At 48.2% G+C, this 17,218-nt stretch overlaps 1 protein-coding gene across 1 annotated transcript in view; it reads right to left on the reverse strand.

Moving 5' to 3' along the window:
• The window catches only part of LOC147609573 (plant cysteine oxidase 4-like), a 60,256-nt gene extending 44,962 nt beyond the window's left edge, over window positions 1-15,294 (reverse strand). Inside the window, exon 1 of the mRNA XM_086787573.1 lies at window positions 14,760-15,294. Within this exon, the coding sequence (XP_086643699.1) occupies window positions 14,760-14,925 (166 nt within the window). The 5' untranslated portion in view covers window positions 14,926-15,294. The remainder of the gene's footprint in view (window positions 1-14,759) is intronic.
• Window positions 15,295-17,218: the final 1,924 nt, after the last annotated feature.

A 17,218-nucleotide genomic window follows, 5' to 3' on the forward strand; every position in this document is an offset into this window, starting at 1 on the left:
GAAAGGGGCAACTCTACTTTTGGAGATACACGCCTCTCTCTTCTCTCTCTCTCTCTTGCTTTTGGAGGAATCGTGGAAGCTAGCTGCGTTGAGGAGAGTGGCTGCAAGGCCGTGCACAACTGGCCGTACAGACCACGTGGTTGCAGGCCGTACAGAGCTAGTGGTTGCAGGCCGTACAGAGCAAGCTGACAAGGACAACCTGTCCAGCAGGTATAGGCGGCGGAAGCAGTACAGACAATACTGTACGGACAGAGCACGTGGCTGCAGTTCCGTACAGCTAGTGCAGGCGGCGGCTGCTGTACGACAGCAAGTACAGGCTGCTGCACACCTATTGGTTCAGGCGGCGCTGGCAACCAGGGTACGGACAGCAGGCGGCTGCAGGTTCAAGTGACTGTAAGTACAATCCTGTACGGATAAGTACAGTCGGATACTGCAGACCAGTATGGACAGGTACAGGCAGCTACAATCCTGTTCAGCCCTGAACAGTTGCAGGCGGCGCATCTTCAGCTGCAAGTGGCATTTTATCAGAGTATAGTTGGTGCTTCAGTCAGACGGCTGCAGGGAGAAAAGTACAGACAGTCTGTTGCACAGACTGGTACGGTCAGTCCCTCTGGTGCAGAACCACGCATTAAAATTGGTAAGCTCTGAACATATCAATCTTTCTTTCTTTCCACTCGCTTATGTCTGCTGTAGAGTTGTCACATCTGGCCCCTTGTGAGAGGAGGGGTATGGCAGTTTGAAGGGTGGAAACAGAGATTGGACAGTGGATGTGTATTTGAACTGAGTTTGAAACCATGTTCATGGAACAGCCAGATGTGTGCTCAAGGCTCCCCTGTTGAATTGTCTTGGTTGATTAGAGGAAAGCACAGTGTGTTGCTTTTGTGGGACAGATCTGTGTGTGAATCCTCTGTGCTAAGAGGTCTTGAGGGCTGCTAGATTGGACATGCAGGTTTACTTTTCCTGACTGGCTTTGTTGTACTCAATTATACATTTCATTGAATTTGAATAAAGAAATACCGAAAGGGGCGCCAAGCTTTGGGGCCAACAGGTGTCGTTTTCCTTTCAGTTCTGGGACATTCTAGCTCCTGTTAAATTTGTTATTTTTTTTGGACTACAATTGGAGGGGTGACTGCTAGTCTACCGCACTTTGGTTTCTACCAAAGGCCGGTTTCTCTTTTTTTTTTTTGAGGAAACACAGAGCTATAATACTGGGTATGAAAAAACCCCAAAGTGCCAGAGGTGGCCTACTGAGGGGGCATACAAACTGTGCAGTGGGAGGCGTGAAGCCTGTGAGCAGTCGGTGCTACATCACGGAGGATGATGTGATGTGTGCAATATGAACCACTGTGGGGGAGTGTACTCCCATCTAGCATGTCCTCCAACAATCCTGAAGAAGAGACCCGTGCGCCCCCAACGACGAATGAAGGCCTGGAGTCTGTCCTGAGCTGTCTGTGAAGGCCGACAGGAATCATCATACGTGGAACGCAGTGCACGGATAAGATCGAGCCAAATCAGGACTAGAGTATCACGTGTCGATTGCCGCGTGTGACTAAGGACATGGAGACAACGAGCTCTCCAAATGTTCCACATCGCAATCGCGGCAATCACCATAAAAACATCATCCCTCTGCCAATGCTCCATGTGCAAGGCGTCGGGAGGAATCATACTGAGGTACCCCCTCCGATACCCCGTCGCCGTAAGCATAAGCACAGCATCAGTGCCCTCACCCTCAAAGAACACATGAGGTCCCGGCCAAGGAAGGAGCCATAACACAGACCCCCAACTGAGGAAACCTGCATGCTGACCAGCTCTGCTGAGGAGAAGAGCCACTGCTCGCCAAACAGAGGACGCCATAGGACACGACCAGAGGCAGTGGGCCTGAGACTCCTGAACCTGATGATCACAGCATATACAAATGGGATCATGGCCCATCAAGGCACCCCAAGTACCGACAGCAAGACCAGCATGAGCAGTCAACCAAAAAAAGAGAGTGATCCGCCGAGCAATCCTCAGCCTCCAAATAGATACCCAGTACTGTGCCAGGAAGGCATGAGAGAGACCTGCATGTAGCCAAGTGCCTGAACGCGTAGGTCTATGTAACTGTCGTCGAAGCAAGCAGTGCCTCCCAATCCGAACAGTATACCCGAAAAAGGAAGTATGCCTAGCGCCGGGCTCCACAGCAGGCCACTCCCATTCCCCGGGGTCCCAAGTCAGCTGCGAAAGAGGCCGTCCCTCCCAGATCCATAATCGCCAACGGGCAGCCATACCAATGTGAAAAGACGGGTCCACCTCCCGTCTTTTCCTGAAAGAGCCAACAACACGGATGGGAGTCCAGTCAGCCTGACGCAGCTCCTCTAGGCAACCCAAACCATGAAACTGTAATCTGACATGGCCAAAAGCATCTGGCATGCCCATAGGGATAAAAACCATAGGCCAATAACAATGAGAGCTCCAAACAAGAAAGGGTGTACCTGCAGTACCAAACATGCATAACCATCCTGAGTGCTCAGGCATCTCATGTAAACCCCGAATGGCACGATCCCAAAGCTCTGGAATAGCTGCATCAATCTCTGCAATCCGAGGCAGAATACCCCTGCCTATGGAGAACTCCTCCCCAATAAAATCTGCCGGAAGCTGCCGCGTCTGCGACCAAGCATGCATCGAAGCAGCCGGGCCGCTATCCCAAGCCGCCCAGTCAATGTGGGTCCTCTGGCCAAGCTGGCGACCCTCAGTATCCAACACATGGGGATTCCAGATCAAGGGCTGACGCTCAATCTCTGGCAGAGAGGCAGGAGAACGTCTATGCATGCCCTGTCTCATGGAGATCCATATCTGTAAAATGGAGCGCATGAAGGGTGACAGATGAGCTGTACGCAGAGGAGAATCTGAAAAAATATAGCGTATACACGCAACCCAAGTATGACCATCGCGGGTTCCCAACTGCGGGGTCACTGTGTGCAAAACCGATCTGAAAAGAAGCTTCCAAGTTTCATTGCCCGGAAACAAGGCGCGGACAATGAACTTGGTAAGCAAAGCACGACACTGCATCTCTGGATCAATAATGCCAAGGCCTCCCTCTGCAATGGGCCGGATAATCGTCTCCCAACGGACTCTAGCTCTAGTGTCAACAGTGCCATCACGGCCGCTCCACAGGAAGTTGCGAATCAGGCGGCGAACCTGCCGCATCACTCCCGTATGAAGCATCCAACAGGAAGCAATGTACCAAACAGATGCCAACAGTACCTGATTGGCCACAAGGACCCGCCCTGCAAGAGACAAGTGCTGGGAAGACCAGTGGCAGAGCTTTCTGCGAAGCGACTGCAAAACCGGCGCAAACTGCTGCTGGGGAGTGATATCCAGTCCCACCTGAAAACCCAGATAGCGACAGGACTGACCCCGTTGCAACCATGTAAACCCCTCTGCCACACCCCAAGACGGGACATCCTCAAAGCCAACCAGCATACCATATGACTTGTGCCAGTTAATGCGAGCACCACTGGCCAAGCAATAAACATCAAGAACTGAACGCGTCACATCAAGGACAGCAATGGCATAACGGACCATGAGCAAAGTGTCATCAGCATACTCCTGATCAATCAGGTCACGCTCGCCTGTAAGTGGCAAGGTGACTCCCTGTATATCTCTCTGCCGGGCATGAAGAAAGTCAGAAAGTGCCTCTCCCACAAATAAGTACAGAAAGACTGCAAGGGGGCATCCCTGTCTCACAGAGCGAGAGATGTCAAAAGATCTGCCAACAAAACCCCCAATAGTCACTGCACTGGCTGCTGATCTGTAAAGTGCAGATACTCCGGTGATCCACTGCTGCGGAAACCCCATGCGAGCAAGAGTACCCTCTAGGAAGGACCAATCCACCCTATCGAATGCTTTCTCAAAGTCAAGAAAAAGCAATGCTAGGGGAGTGCCAGTAGACTGAGCCCACTCTACCGCCTGATGGTAGCAAAAGATATTATCCAGGATACATCTATCCTGGATAAAAGCAGTCTGTGATCCATGAATGATGTCTGGAAGAAAGGGCCTCACTCGCACTGCCAGCATGGAAGCTAATATCTTATATACCGTAGGAAGGAGAGTAATGGGGCGCCACTGTCGCAGGAGCATGCCCTCCCCCCCCTTAGGTATAAGAGATATGAGCCCAGAGCAAAGAGACTGAGGCATGGTCCCAGAATCATAAATCTCCTGAAGCCCTCTCAGCAAGGGCCCTGAAACTGCATCCCAATGAGTAATGAAGAACTGTCTAGAGAGGCCATCATCCCCCGGACAAGAAGCAGGGTCTAGAGCCTCTACCGCCTCGCGTAACTCCTGGACTGTGAACAAAGAGCAAAGGGAACGAGCCATGTCCGCAGTGACTGAACGTCGCGTGTGGGACCATACAGTAGCTCTGGCCGCCTGAATGTCATCTGTCAACGGATCAGCACTGAATAGATCAGCATAATAGACTGTAGCAATCTCCAGGACTCTATCTGGGTGAGTCTGTAAATGCCCATGGTCATCCAAAACTGCACGAAGAGCAGTCCCACAAGGTCGCTCTCTATGTGATGCAAAGAAGTCTTTGTTCATTCGGTCACCGAGCGCTACCCAACGAGCCGCAGTTGCGTGACCAGAGAACTCAGACCTCCTAACTTGAACTGACCGGATCTCATCAAGCAACTGTGCATGTATACCAACATAATGTGCATCTCCTGGATGGGACTGCAAGAGACGCTGCACCGATGCTAATGGTGCAAGCAGAGATCGCTCACGCTGGGCCACCTCACGACGACAAGCGGAGGCGGCCTCCCGGCAAGAAAAACTAGACTCTCTGATACAGGTGGCAAGGAACTCAGCATGTAGGAACTGCACTGCAGAGGACTGCGAAGTGGGATCGGCTCCCCAGATCTGAGCAACCGAAGCAGAAAGATCGCTACCAGAGAGTAGCCTGTCCGGAATGCGAGACCCTCGGCGAACTGCATGAGGCCGCTCAAAAGAAATAGTCAATGAGACAGGGCTATGATCCGACATCGAGGTGCCAGGCCAGATGCAAGTGGAGCCGCCCAGGAAGGAGGCCCAATTGCCAACATAAAATCTATCCAGTCTCTCCAGTAATCGGCCCTGCTGACGGCGAAGACCCCAAGAAAAGGCCAAGGAGCAAGGCAGGTGGGCAAAAGAAGGCGTATACCACGCGTCAACAGCTCGAATGCATAGAAGAAACCTCTCCCAAGCATCCTGCTCTGAAGGTGCGATAGAGATCAACACAGGGGCGACCTCTGCCTGGAAGTCACGGGCAGACTCAATGTTGTTAAAGTCACCTCCAACAACCCATGAATCTACCGAGGAAAGCAGAGGACACAAAGCATCCACTAAGAGGCTCCAGAAAGCTGAACGAGCTCTGGCAAGAGTCGGGGCATAGATCGACAAGAAGCCAATCCGAGAATCCGCAATCCTCACAATCACATACATCGCTCTGCCAGGTACCAGAATACCATGCTGAAGTACCGAAGCCACAAAGGATGAGCTAACGGAAATGCAAACACCACAACTGTGACCGGAGTCCCCAATGGCCGGCGACCAGTAAGAGCGGGACCCAGAGCCCAGGAGGTGACCAAAGGGATGCGCCAGCTTATGCTCCTGAAGCAGCAAGATGTCTACAGATGGCGAAGTGGCGCTAGCAATCTCCCGCTTTAGTCGGGAAGCTCTGTTCCCAACTATCCTCGAAGTGCATAAACCATTAACATTCCAAGAGAGGATATGCATAGCACCAAGGAGGAGGAAAAAACTGTATATCCAAATCAAACACCCACGAGCAAGGAGTCAGCAGACCCCAAACCAAAGGTATAAGGCAACCACAACAGTGTACAGCCAACAAGCTGACCGAAGCAATACATCCCATGAAAGAGCATGTACAACTGTAATCATAGCATCAAAAAACATCATGTAATAGCGACAGCAAAAATGACTGCACCAAAAAACATCATGTAATATGGCCAGCAAAGATGACTGCATCAAAAAACATCATGTAATATAGCCAGCAAAAGTGACTGCATCACAATCTCTGCCTCTTGGAAGAGGCTGTCTTCTCCAAAGCATCATCCTGTGGAGGTAAACAAGGAATCCTCATCCCCTCTGCAAAGAAGCGAACATCCCCGAGCCACTGGCTAACCACAGTCTGCGCACATCGCAAGACTGAAGCCACCCGCTTGATGCCCCAAATCTGCATAGAGGATGGCATTGAGAAGGAATCCTGTAAACATATAACCACTGGCAAGCAGAAGCAAGACTCGGCATCCAACCACTCTAACGCGCCACAGCAGCGTGGGAACAGAGAAGAGAGCCAGTCGGCGTCAAGACGGGCACCAAGCCAGCCCTGCAACTGGGACAAAGTATGGGAGCGAACAAACTGCAACACACTCTCTTCTGACCAAACCTCAGAGCCTCCGAAGGGTAAGACAAAAGAGTGCATCGGACCTGAAGTGCCCCCAACAAACTGCAAACCGGCACTTACTCTCGCTGATGGCTGTAGGACATAGAGTCTGATCAGGAAAGGGCCTAAGCCATGGCCGCTGCATTCTGCACGCGCTGCACCCCAAGCTGGCGGGCTGAAGTCTAGAAATGCACGAGACACACTGGAAGGCAGAGGAGGAGGCAGTGGAGGTGGAAGAGGAAGCGAAGGGGGCGGGATGGAGACCGGGGGCGCAGGAAGAGCCAGAGGAGCAGGGGGTGGGGCATCAACCTGCATGGCAGCCAGCTGGGAAGCCCGAGGCGAAGGTAACCGAGGGGAGTGAGAGGTCAGAAGACCTGTCACTGCAGGAGGAGTCTGCTGACCGTGACCTTGAGAAAACTGAGTGCCCTGAACTGAAGAGAGAGCCGGTGAAAGAGGTCTAGCCGCAGGGATTAGCTGAGAAGGCGGAACTGGAGGAACACGCCGCTCCCTCTGCTGGAAACTATGACTGCGCTGAACGGGCCTCCACTCGTCGACTGGAGCAGGAGCGGAAAGGGGTGGTGGACGACTCGATGAAGGAACATCTGGCTGCATAGGAGTCTTCCCCTTGCGCTCCGGCTGGACAGTGGTAGGACGCTGCTGACGAGGCGACGGGAGAGTGGGACACTGCCTAGCCAGGTGCCCCATCTCATGGCACCGAAGACACTGACCAGGTCGGCCAGTGACGAGGAGACGCTGAGTAAAACGACAAGATCCTCTGCCAGTAACAAGAATAGAGTCCGGAATGGCAGAAGAAGCAAAAAGCTGCACACGAGGAGGACCTGCTGATAAACGGACGGAGCCTGGAACAACAATCCCCAAGTCAGAGGCTAAGGCAATGACAAAGTCCTCCTGTACGAACTGACGGGGCAACGAGGGCAGAGAGAGCGTGAGCGGAAAGCGTGGAGCAATCTGCCTGGCCTCGAACTCGTCCTCAGTGAAGGAAGGGTACCAAGGCAAGATATACAAAGCACGCCCCCCAGCTAGGATAGGGACCACTGCGCAAATGGTAGCCACAGAGGCTGCATCGGAGAGTAAGGCCATGAAGATCTCGCGTCCGAGATAGGAGACCTCCAGCACACGACCCTGGTGGGAACCCATAGCAGACTGCAAACGGTCACGCAAGGCAGCACGGGTGATGGAGCGACCTGTGATGCGCCCAACAACTGCTCGTTCCCTGAAAATACGGCTCGAGGAGTCCGCTCCATCCATAACACGGTCAGGAATCACAAACTGGCGAAGAGGTGGTGGGGGAGTCTCCTGGTGGAAACTCAGAACCGGCGAAGACGCCATGCCAGCAGGGGATTCACAGAACGAGTTTGAGCACACCTACCTTCCCGGCGTATCAAGGACTGCAAGTTGATGGGGTGGTCGTGGAAGTGATGCAGGCCGAGGACCTTCTCCCTTCAGGATGGCGGCGGGTGCTTAGCGGAGGGCTTGCAAGAACGGCTCGCAATGGACCTGCTCTTTTTCTCTCTCTCTCTCTCTCTCTCTCTCTCTCTCTCTCTCTCTCTCTCTCTCTCTCTCTCGATTTTCTGCGTTTTGCTCTCTACAGCAGTTTTCTTCATTTCCGCTATGCATTCTGACATGGTATCATAGCCCCAGGTGGCTTGAAGCTTGGAGATAGTGGGACCTTGAGGGTTTGCTGACTGGAGATTGCTTGGGCTGTTTGAGAGTTGGAGATCGGGTAGAAGGCGGCCATCACAGTTGGACAGCCACCTTGCATACGATTTACAGCCTCTTCTTCATTTTTTTTTCCACCCACCCTCCCTTCACAAGACCTTGTGAACCCTTGAGATGGAAAGACTTGCTTGAGATGGCTAAGAAGCACGTGAAGGTCCCTACTCTCCCCACATTCCCGATGGATCGACAGTTGGACAAGAACAACTACGGCATATGGGAGGTAATGATGGAGTCTGTCTTAGAGTCTTATGACTTGGCTGATTTCATTGTGGTTGGTGTTCCATGGCCGGAGTTCGAGGACGGGGAGCTTTTACCCTCTACTCAAAAAGAACGAGAGGCTCAGGCACAGTTGTGGAATCGTGTCAATGCCCATGTGCGTTCTTTCATCTTCCTTAATTGCACACCACAGCAGGTGATTAATCATATAAAGCATATGACACTGGCCAGAGGGATATGGCAACATTTGGCTTCTCTGTATAACAGGGTATCACCCATGAAGCGGATCTCCTTGGAGGTGCAGATGCGGGTGATGAATCTTGTAAACTCTTCGACGATGCGGGAGCACATCAACAAGTTACAGGCTCTTCAGCAAGAGGTTCTTCAGGCTAGGAAGGAGATATCTTCAGGCTAGGAAGGAGATATCTTCAGAGGACATGGCCATCACTTTGTTGTCTCATTTGCCCTCTCAGTACTCAGCATTTTACTCCTCTTTGATCACCAGTAGCAGCTCAGCACCATCACATGATAGGAGCTTGTGCATATGGTCTTGGACCAACAGGGCGAAGGTTCTAAGGCCTTGACTGGCCAGCGTACAATAGTAGGGTGCAATCTGCAGGCCAGTACAACAAAGGTACAACAGCCGGGTGCAGTATGCACAAGTAGGTACAACACAGGTACAGCAGGCGGGTGCAGTTTGCAAGCACGTACAGCAGGCCCAAAAATCAACTCTTCCCACAACTTCTGTAGTCGCCTACCTTTCATCAACCACCCTCCCTCCATATCTTCCACTTCTGTAGTCACCTACCTTTCATCAACCACCCCCCCCCCCTCCATATCTTCCACGTGTGGGAAAAGAGAAGTTGCCCATGCAATAGTTGCTTTAAATATTATTAAACTTTAATCAAAGGTTAGCTCGCAATAGTTGCTTTAAATATTATTAAACTTTAATCAAAGGTTAGCTCATGGGCATTCACACTAGAAAGTGTTCGGACCAAATTTTAAATGTGTGAACACCCAACCTTATAAATATTAAGGTTTGGATTACTTTATAGATTTTACATTAGAAAAAGGCCAAAAAGACAATACTTACCACCTGTTCACACGCCACACCAATGTGTCAGCAAGCAGCACTCCCACAGTACACTGGGAGCATCCCCGTCCAGTGTACTGACACGGCAAAACAAGCAAACACACGCAAACAAATCATGCAAAAACAAGCTTATGCATGCATCATGGGTCATTCTTATCATTCAAAGATAGAGATTGCAAAGCCAATACCATGCAATCTAACAGTTTGGATCAGCCAAGTACATCTCCAAATTAGCGTTTTCCATCGCACAAAGGAGGACCGTAAGCATTAGTTCAATGCATAGCATTCATAGTCTAGATCTACATTGAATCTATGACAATTATTGTAATTACTCATTCATTCAGTAATATATAGTAGGAGTAGGTTACGTAAAGAGTGTCTCTTCTCCTTCTCTCTACTGCACTATGTCATGAGCATGTGATTAGCATTAAGCTTTATTGATTTGCATTAATCATCATTAAGCACACTTCCGCTTAGTAGTCATGTTACACTACTACCCCCCAACCAATTGTCACCATTTGGCCACCCAATTGGTGACATGGTTATGTGGCATGTGACAAGTGGTAAGTATTGGTCATAAACCTAGCCTTAGGAGTTAGCACTAATTTATAAGTGAGTGTGTACACACTTCATTAAGTTTTGGGAGACCAAAACTCACTTCTCTTGAAGACTTTTGTCACGAAGAAATGCGACAAATCGAAGATCTCAACACTCCAAGGACTTCCATCGCGAAGACTTCCGCTATCATCAACTCTACTTGCTATTGGTAAGCTTTTATGCTTAAATATGGGAGCAAGTAGCAGGAGGGAGGAACCGTATTACAAGATCACATACCCTGTGTAGTGTTCTCTTGTCCTACATGCTCTCTTGCAGATTGTTGCTGCCATGTGTTGGTGGAACGATAGAGAGCAGATGGTAGGGAACATGGGCACAGAGGGTAGTGTGGATTGCAAGTCTACATCAACAACCACTTGTTTGCAATACTATATTCATATGCATTGGTATGGGAATCTCGTCAAAAATGCCCATGACACTATGTACTTGATTCTCCCAAGATCAATATACTTTATTTGAGGGAGGGGTCGGCCATTCCAGCTCATTGTGTGTCTCTTGTCAATTTAGCAATTTACTTCTTGTATTTGAGCAAGTGTCCATCAAATCTTAGTGTATTTAAGTGTATTGATTAGCATTGTGTTCAACCAAGTTACACCAATGGTCATGCCGAGAGTACCAACAAAGTGCTACGTCACCTTCTTTGCAAGACTTGTCATCAGCATCCCAAGCAATGGTTAGATGCTCTCCTCGGTCACACTCTGGGCATATTACACTGCTTATAAAGCTGCTACTCAACACAACCCCTTCTAGTTGGCCTTTGGATTGGAAGCCATCTCCCCTTTCAAATTCAACCATGACTCCTACCTGGGTGGTGTTGCATGCGCGGAACCCTTGCTGAACTGATCCACAGCCCTAAGCCTGATTAAGAACAAGATGCTGAATAAACATGATTAAGACAGAGAAGAAAGAAGAAGAGAGAGATTGGTGTCAGGGTTTTCTTGTATTTATATTGTACAAAAAGGTTGCTGAATTTATGTACATGGCTGACCCTTAGGTCAGCCCCAAAGGGGGTGACCCCTTGGCCTTTACATAACTTCTACTACTACTGCTATGATGGATGATGATGAAAAGGACTTGAATCATCTGAATTATGACTAAATGCTTATATATGACCCTGAGGCAAAGGTCGGCCAGTACCACACCTATCAGCCAAGTCCTGGACATTGTCTAGGCTTTAAAAGCCATTGCTGCTGAGGTTTTACTTCTTCCACTGCCCCACTTGCTAGCCCTTTTTCTGGGTGCTGTCCCACCTGCAACTAGACCTTCTATTGGCTGCCGACAGGTTGTCTATAGACAACCGACAGAGGTCCCATGCCCTCAAGTGTATGACAAAGATGATGATTTGATGATGATGTACTGCTGTGGCTAATGCTGATGCTAATGATGATGATGAGGTGCTGCTACTGCTGATGCTACTCATGTGAGGCTAATGATGGTGACCTAAATGCTGACTTAACTACTTATTAATCAAGGATTAATGCTATTCATGCCGAAGATTAGCCATGGCACGGGCGTTCCCTTCTACTAAACTTGATGACGGGGTGGACACTTTGTCATCCTTCCTGCTACTAACTTCGACTTTGACTTGCTACTTTAATTGACTTTGACTTTAACTGATATTTTTGTCTGAACACCTTCACTCGTGATCTCCACTTCCAAGTCTTGCTAAAGAACTAAGCATCCGTTCCACTGGCGCATCTGTTCCACTGGCTGTCCCCATGCTTGCTTCCCCTTACCCTTAACATAGCAGCAGGGGTTACCTGCCGGAATTGATCATGCTTGTTACTAGGCCTTTGAAATTGATCGAAGTGCTTAATGATGTACTAGTTCTGCGTACATACCCTCAGGGAATGCTTCCTCTAGCTTCGCCTGTTCGCAGACCACTCCATCTGCTACCTTGTTGCATTCTTCTGTTGGAACTGTGCACCTTCCTTGGGACTATGCTTAGTGGGCTGAGCCTGAATGCTCTGATACCAACGTTGCATTCGCGGAAGCCTTGCTATACTGATCCACAACCCTAAGCTTGATTAAGAACGAGATGCTGATTACACATGATTACTACAAAGGAGAGAGAAGAAGAGAGAGATTGGCGTCAGGGTTTTCTTGTATTTATATTGTACAAAAAGGTTGTTGAAATTATGTACATGGTTGAGACTTAGGCCAGCCCCAAAGGGGGTGACCCCTTGGCCTTTACATAACTTCTACTGACTACTGCAGCCTGCTATGATGGATGATGATGAGAATGACTTGAATGATCTGAATTATGACTGAATGCTTATATATGACCCTGAGGCACAGGTCGGCCAGTACCACAGCTGTCGGCCAGGTCCTGGACATTGTCTAGGCTTTAAATGCCATTACTGCTACACTTTTACTTCTTCTGCTGCCCCACTTGCTGGCCCTTCTTCTGGGTGCTGTCCCACCGGCAACTTCTGCTGGCTGCGCCGCTGCCAACAGGTTGTCTACAGGCAGCCGACAGAGGTCCCATGCCCTCAAGTGTATGATGAAGATGATGGTGATGCTGATGATGATGCACAGCTGTGGCTGATGCTAATGATGATGATGAGGTGCTGTTACTGCTGATGCTACTGATGTGAGGCTGCTGATCGTGACCTAAATGCTGACTTAACTGCTTATTAATCAGAGATTAATGCTGCTCATGCCGAAGATTAGCCATGGCACATGCGTGCACGTGACAAGGTGGGCACCCTCCTGCTTTGATGCCTCTCATTTCTGATCATCTATCCATCTTGGAAGAATCCCGTGCCCTTGCCAACCTCTCTCTGGAAGCTGAGCAGCACACACGCAAGACATGGCACAACCGACATTTACGTCACCCTCGCTTTTCTCAAGGTGACTTGGTGCTCCTTCATTTACATCACCCTCACTTTTCTCAAGGTGACTTGGTGCTCCTTTACTAGGCTTGGTACTTAAACGAGCCAAGAAGCTGGGTTTGCATGGGCAGGACCTTACAAAGTTCAAGAAATCCTGCCACAAGCCGCAGTGCAATTGTGCACCTTGTCCAATGAGTGCCTGCCTCTGGTGAATGGGTCCAAACTCAAAGCTCTACCTCCAACATAGGCCTGAAAACGATCTCTTGGTAGGCCCAATCTCATGAATGTTTTTTTTTTAAGAGAAGGGAAAAAAACATCCACTCGCCTGAAAACCACCGTCTCAACAGGCAAAGGCACATCTTCTTTCTCCCACCCTCTCTTCACCAACTTCATATTTTGTCCTCTTTTTCTCTCCTTGTCAGTTGCACTCACCCCATCCCATTGGCAATTTTTTATTTTTCCCTCTCCTCACCACTTCACTCTCTCTTTCTTCCTTTTCTCTCCTTGTCACTTGCATACACCCAGCCTAATGCCTTTTTTTCACCCCTCCTCACCACTTCCCTCCTCTCTCTCCTCGACACACAAAATCACCATAAAAAACGCTTGCTGCCAACAGAATAGCACCAATGTGCTGATGTTTGCTGCTAATTTGGGCCACTTACAAGCTGTGGAAGGGGCTAAAATCAGCGAATGCTGATGCTGACAACAAGATGGGGGTGGGGGCTATATAAGAGTGCTGATTTTCTGGTTGGATGAAAGTTGGACTGCTCACAATCAGTTTGGCATCCCCAGACTTGGCTGCCCTGCCACAAAGTTGCCTGCCCAGCCTGTCCACGACTGTCCTGGCCTGCCCAAGCTTCCAACCTTCATCCACGTATGAAAACGCTTCCTCTCTGACCATACTTAGTTGCCACGCATTTCATGCAACATGTTTCATAAAAAAGTTTCATAGGCATTTCATACAAGGAGGAGCATGTCCCAAAAAATGAAACCCAGATTTGGCCCTGAAACATTAGGCAAACCATGTAGAAAGATAGAACATACACAAAATGCATCGTCCTATACTAACAACGTTCAAACCCCCAGGTTTCTAGTGCTGCGTGCTATTCCCAAATTTCAAAATCTAAATTTGCCAACATTGTGCTATGTCACAATGTTGGCCCTTCGTGTGCCCTGTTCAATAAAAGGACAGAGGCCAGAGTAACAAATGAGAGTTAGGTATACATACACGTAGATTAAGCACACGCATTCTTGATGGACTGGCCTATGACTCCCAGACCAGCAGTTCACAACCGTCCATCATACCGAGGTTCAGTAGAATAATTTCCTTCTCTGTCTAGTCCAGCCATCGGATTGCTAAAATCTACCAGAGAAGCTCCAGACAATCAACTCTCAAGAATCAGCTTGTCTGACACCAGTCAATTTGTTTGAAGGGGCAAAACGGAGCCATGCGTGCATGATCAGATGGACTCCTTTTGGCCGCCATTCCCAAATCCCCAAGTCCCCCCTCGCCCATTCTGCCTGGGAATGCCAAAAGGCATTCCCTACCTCATCACTAACGGCCTATCATCCCATAACTTAGAAGATCCATAAGCTGAAATAGAATGTAATTGAGAGATTACGATTACGGCAACAGACCATGAGATTAGAATTAGGGGGCCAAGTTACAAATTCAGTTAGGTTTAATTCACCCTAATCTATGATCTAACATCTATCATGACTAATGCAGAATCTTTTTTAGGGGGCCAGGTTAAAAATTCAGTTAGGTTTAATTCACCCATAGAAATTCAGTTAGGTTTAAAGCCAAACCCTAATAGCTCATAAACTGGTGCTTTCTTCGTACCTAGTAGAGAGCGGACTCTCTGCAGACCTTGAGCCGAGAAGGGACCTCCGTTTCGTGTGAAGGTTTCCTTGCAAGCATCATAGAGCCTCTGCACAGGCCTTCTACGCTCCGGCATATCATCAAATGTCTCTTCTGTGTCCGGCATCAATCGCTCGTCTATGCGCATATTCTAGCACGCATGCTAGGCCACTTCAATCGAGCGATTTCCTCTGTGTGTAAGTGTGTGTGTGTGTGTGTGTGTGTGTGTGTGTGTGTGTGTGTGTGTGTGTGTGGGAAAGATAGTAGTCCCTGCAATCGAGGCTTCTCCACTTTAGGGTTTCTGGAAGTCTGGTTTCCGGGCGGCTTCTAGGTTTGCGGGACTTTCTCTGTGTTGCTTAGGGTTTGTATGTGGAACCCCAGAAATGAAGCAGATCATGGAAATACTGTGTGCCGTCGTTATTGTGTGTTTTTGTGTGTGCGTGTGTGAGACATGTGTATGAGTGTGTGTGCGTGTGTCCAAGGCGCGAGGGCCAACAATGGAGGTTGGAAATTGAAGCCACGTTGATGAAGTCGAGAACGCAGTCTACTACTACCTATACTGTACACAGTTTGCCAAAAACCAGCGGCTGGGGGGATTCCCCAAAACCACCATGTGTGTGTGTGTAGAGAGAGAGAGAGAGAGAGAGAGAGAGAGGTGTTGCTTAGACCATGGCCACACACACCCATTGCCAACATTTGGACTTTGGCATGAGCATGGCAAGGTAAAATTCTGTTTCTAGCATTTTATAATACCACGTTCTTACATGCCTTCACATAGTCGGTCTGTAAATCTCATATAAAAATAAATGAAAAATTAGCACCCCTGTCATGCAATCTAACCATCCAAGTCCTCATCAGTGCGTCCAAATCCTCACCCACCGCCAAATGGGTCGGAGAGAACCTACCAAGACAGGAAGCACTAGCAATCCATAAAAAGATACGTTCCAATTCCTTAGTGGGTATAAACCTCTGAGGTATTGATTCTGTTGTACTATACCTGGATAAGGGGTAAACATTGAAATAAGAGCTTAACATGCCCTTTACAACCCGGTGTGTGAACCTCCTAAGACACATTGCATCTTGTGCACTTAATGCATATGGATTCTCTCTCTCTCTCTCTCTCTCTCTCTCTGTCTCTCTCTCTCTCTCTCTCTCTCTCTCACACACACACACACACACACAAGATTTTTTCGCATGCAATAGCCATTGGCAAGCAAATGGCATGATCTCCCTTTTGACACATGGTAGCCTAGATCACGAGATTGGGAGATAAAAAGTGTCAAGCATGACAAGTGTCGCAGACTTCATGGAAACAATGGTCCTTTTTTTAACAATTTGTTTTGGATTACACAAAGGATTCGTATCTCAAGCCACTTTGCTCCTATTTTAGTACAACTTTATGAAAGTGCCCTTGGATGCATGCAGAGCGAGTACAATCACATACTCATATGCAACGAGTGCAATCACATGCTCGTAAAATAATAAAATTCTTTGAATGCCTCAATCCTCACCTTTAAGGCTTAATAAGGAACCTCATGCTTCAACTCATATAAATGGGTTATTTTAGAGGGAAGTTTTTTTTTGTTGGCCTCCTTTAAAGCTATACGATAACCTTGGTTTATATTTCTCTAATGAAATTAAAGCCTTTATCTTTAGAGATGTGTAGCTTCACCTTTATGACCAAGTTTACTTCAAGCCAAGTGGGAAGGGGTGGTTGGTGATTTATGTGCCTCTTTAAAGAAGTGAAATTAAGGAGACGATGGAAAAAAGCATGAAAGAAAGAGGCACTTGGACCATTGAATGCAAAAGTCATAAAAAAACTAGTCAATGTGGGTGGCCTCGCCCATGTGTGAATGAGGAACCACATATTGACTCTCATAATGAATGGGTAAATGAAGGGCCTATTCAACACTAACTGTAGTTGCCAAACCAGTTGGTTGGGAACTTTATGATTTTTCACAATGGGTCCCTTGATTACCCACTTGAAAATCCAAAAGGGTTGCCAAACAATTACCAACTAGGTGGCAACTATAATCAACTGATTGGCAGCCAAGGGAAGTGTGTGAAGAGGTCAAAAATAAGCATTCTTAAATCTTCCATTCTTACAGGTGCTTCAAGAATCCTCTTTGCATGGCAAGCAACTTGAAACCACTCGTATATTTTGGCTAGGGCTCGTGAGTTATACTCAAAGGTCCTAAATCTAATTTGGCCAAGGCTCATGAGTTAGAGTACTCAAAGGTCCTAAATATATATTTTTGTCTTGATGAGTTTTCTTTTAAAAAATTGACACGTAAATTTCCTTAAAAAGTTTATGGGTCAATGCTAAAGCTTGTCCTTCTCATCTAGCTTTTTTTCACCTACATTTGTGTACCTATACCTTCCATCAAAACATTCTCGTATGCCATCACTTAGTAAGCTACATTTGTGTACCTACACCTACA

This window comes from Cibotium barometz, chromosome 51 (genome assembly GCF_041138505.1).
Source record: "Cibotium barometz isolate CiBa-2024 chromosome 51, ASM4113850v1, whole genome shotgun sequence".
NCBI classification, from domain to species: Eukaryota; Viridiplantae; Streptophyta; class Polypodiopsida; order Cyatheales; family Cibotiaceae; genus Cibotium; species Cibotium barometz.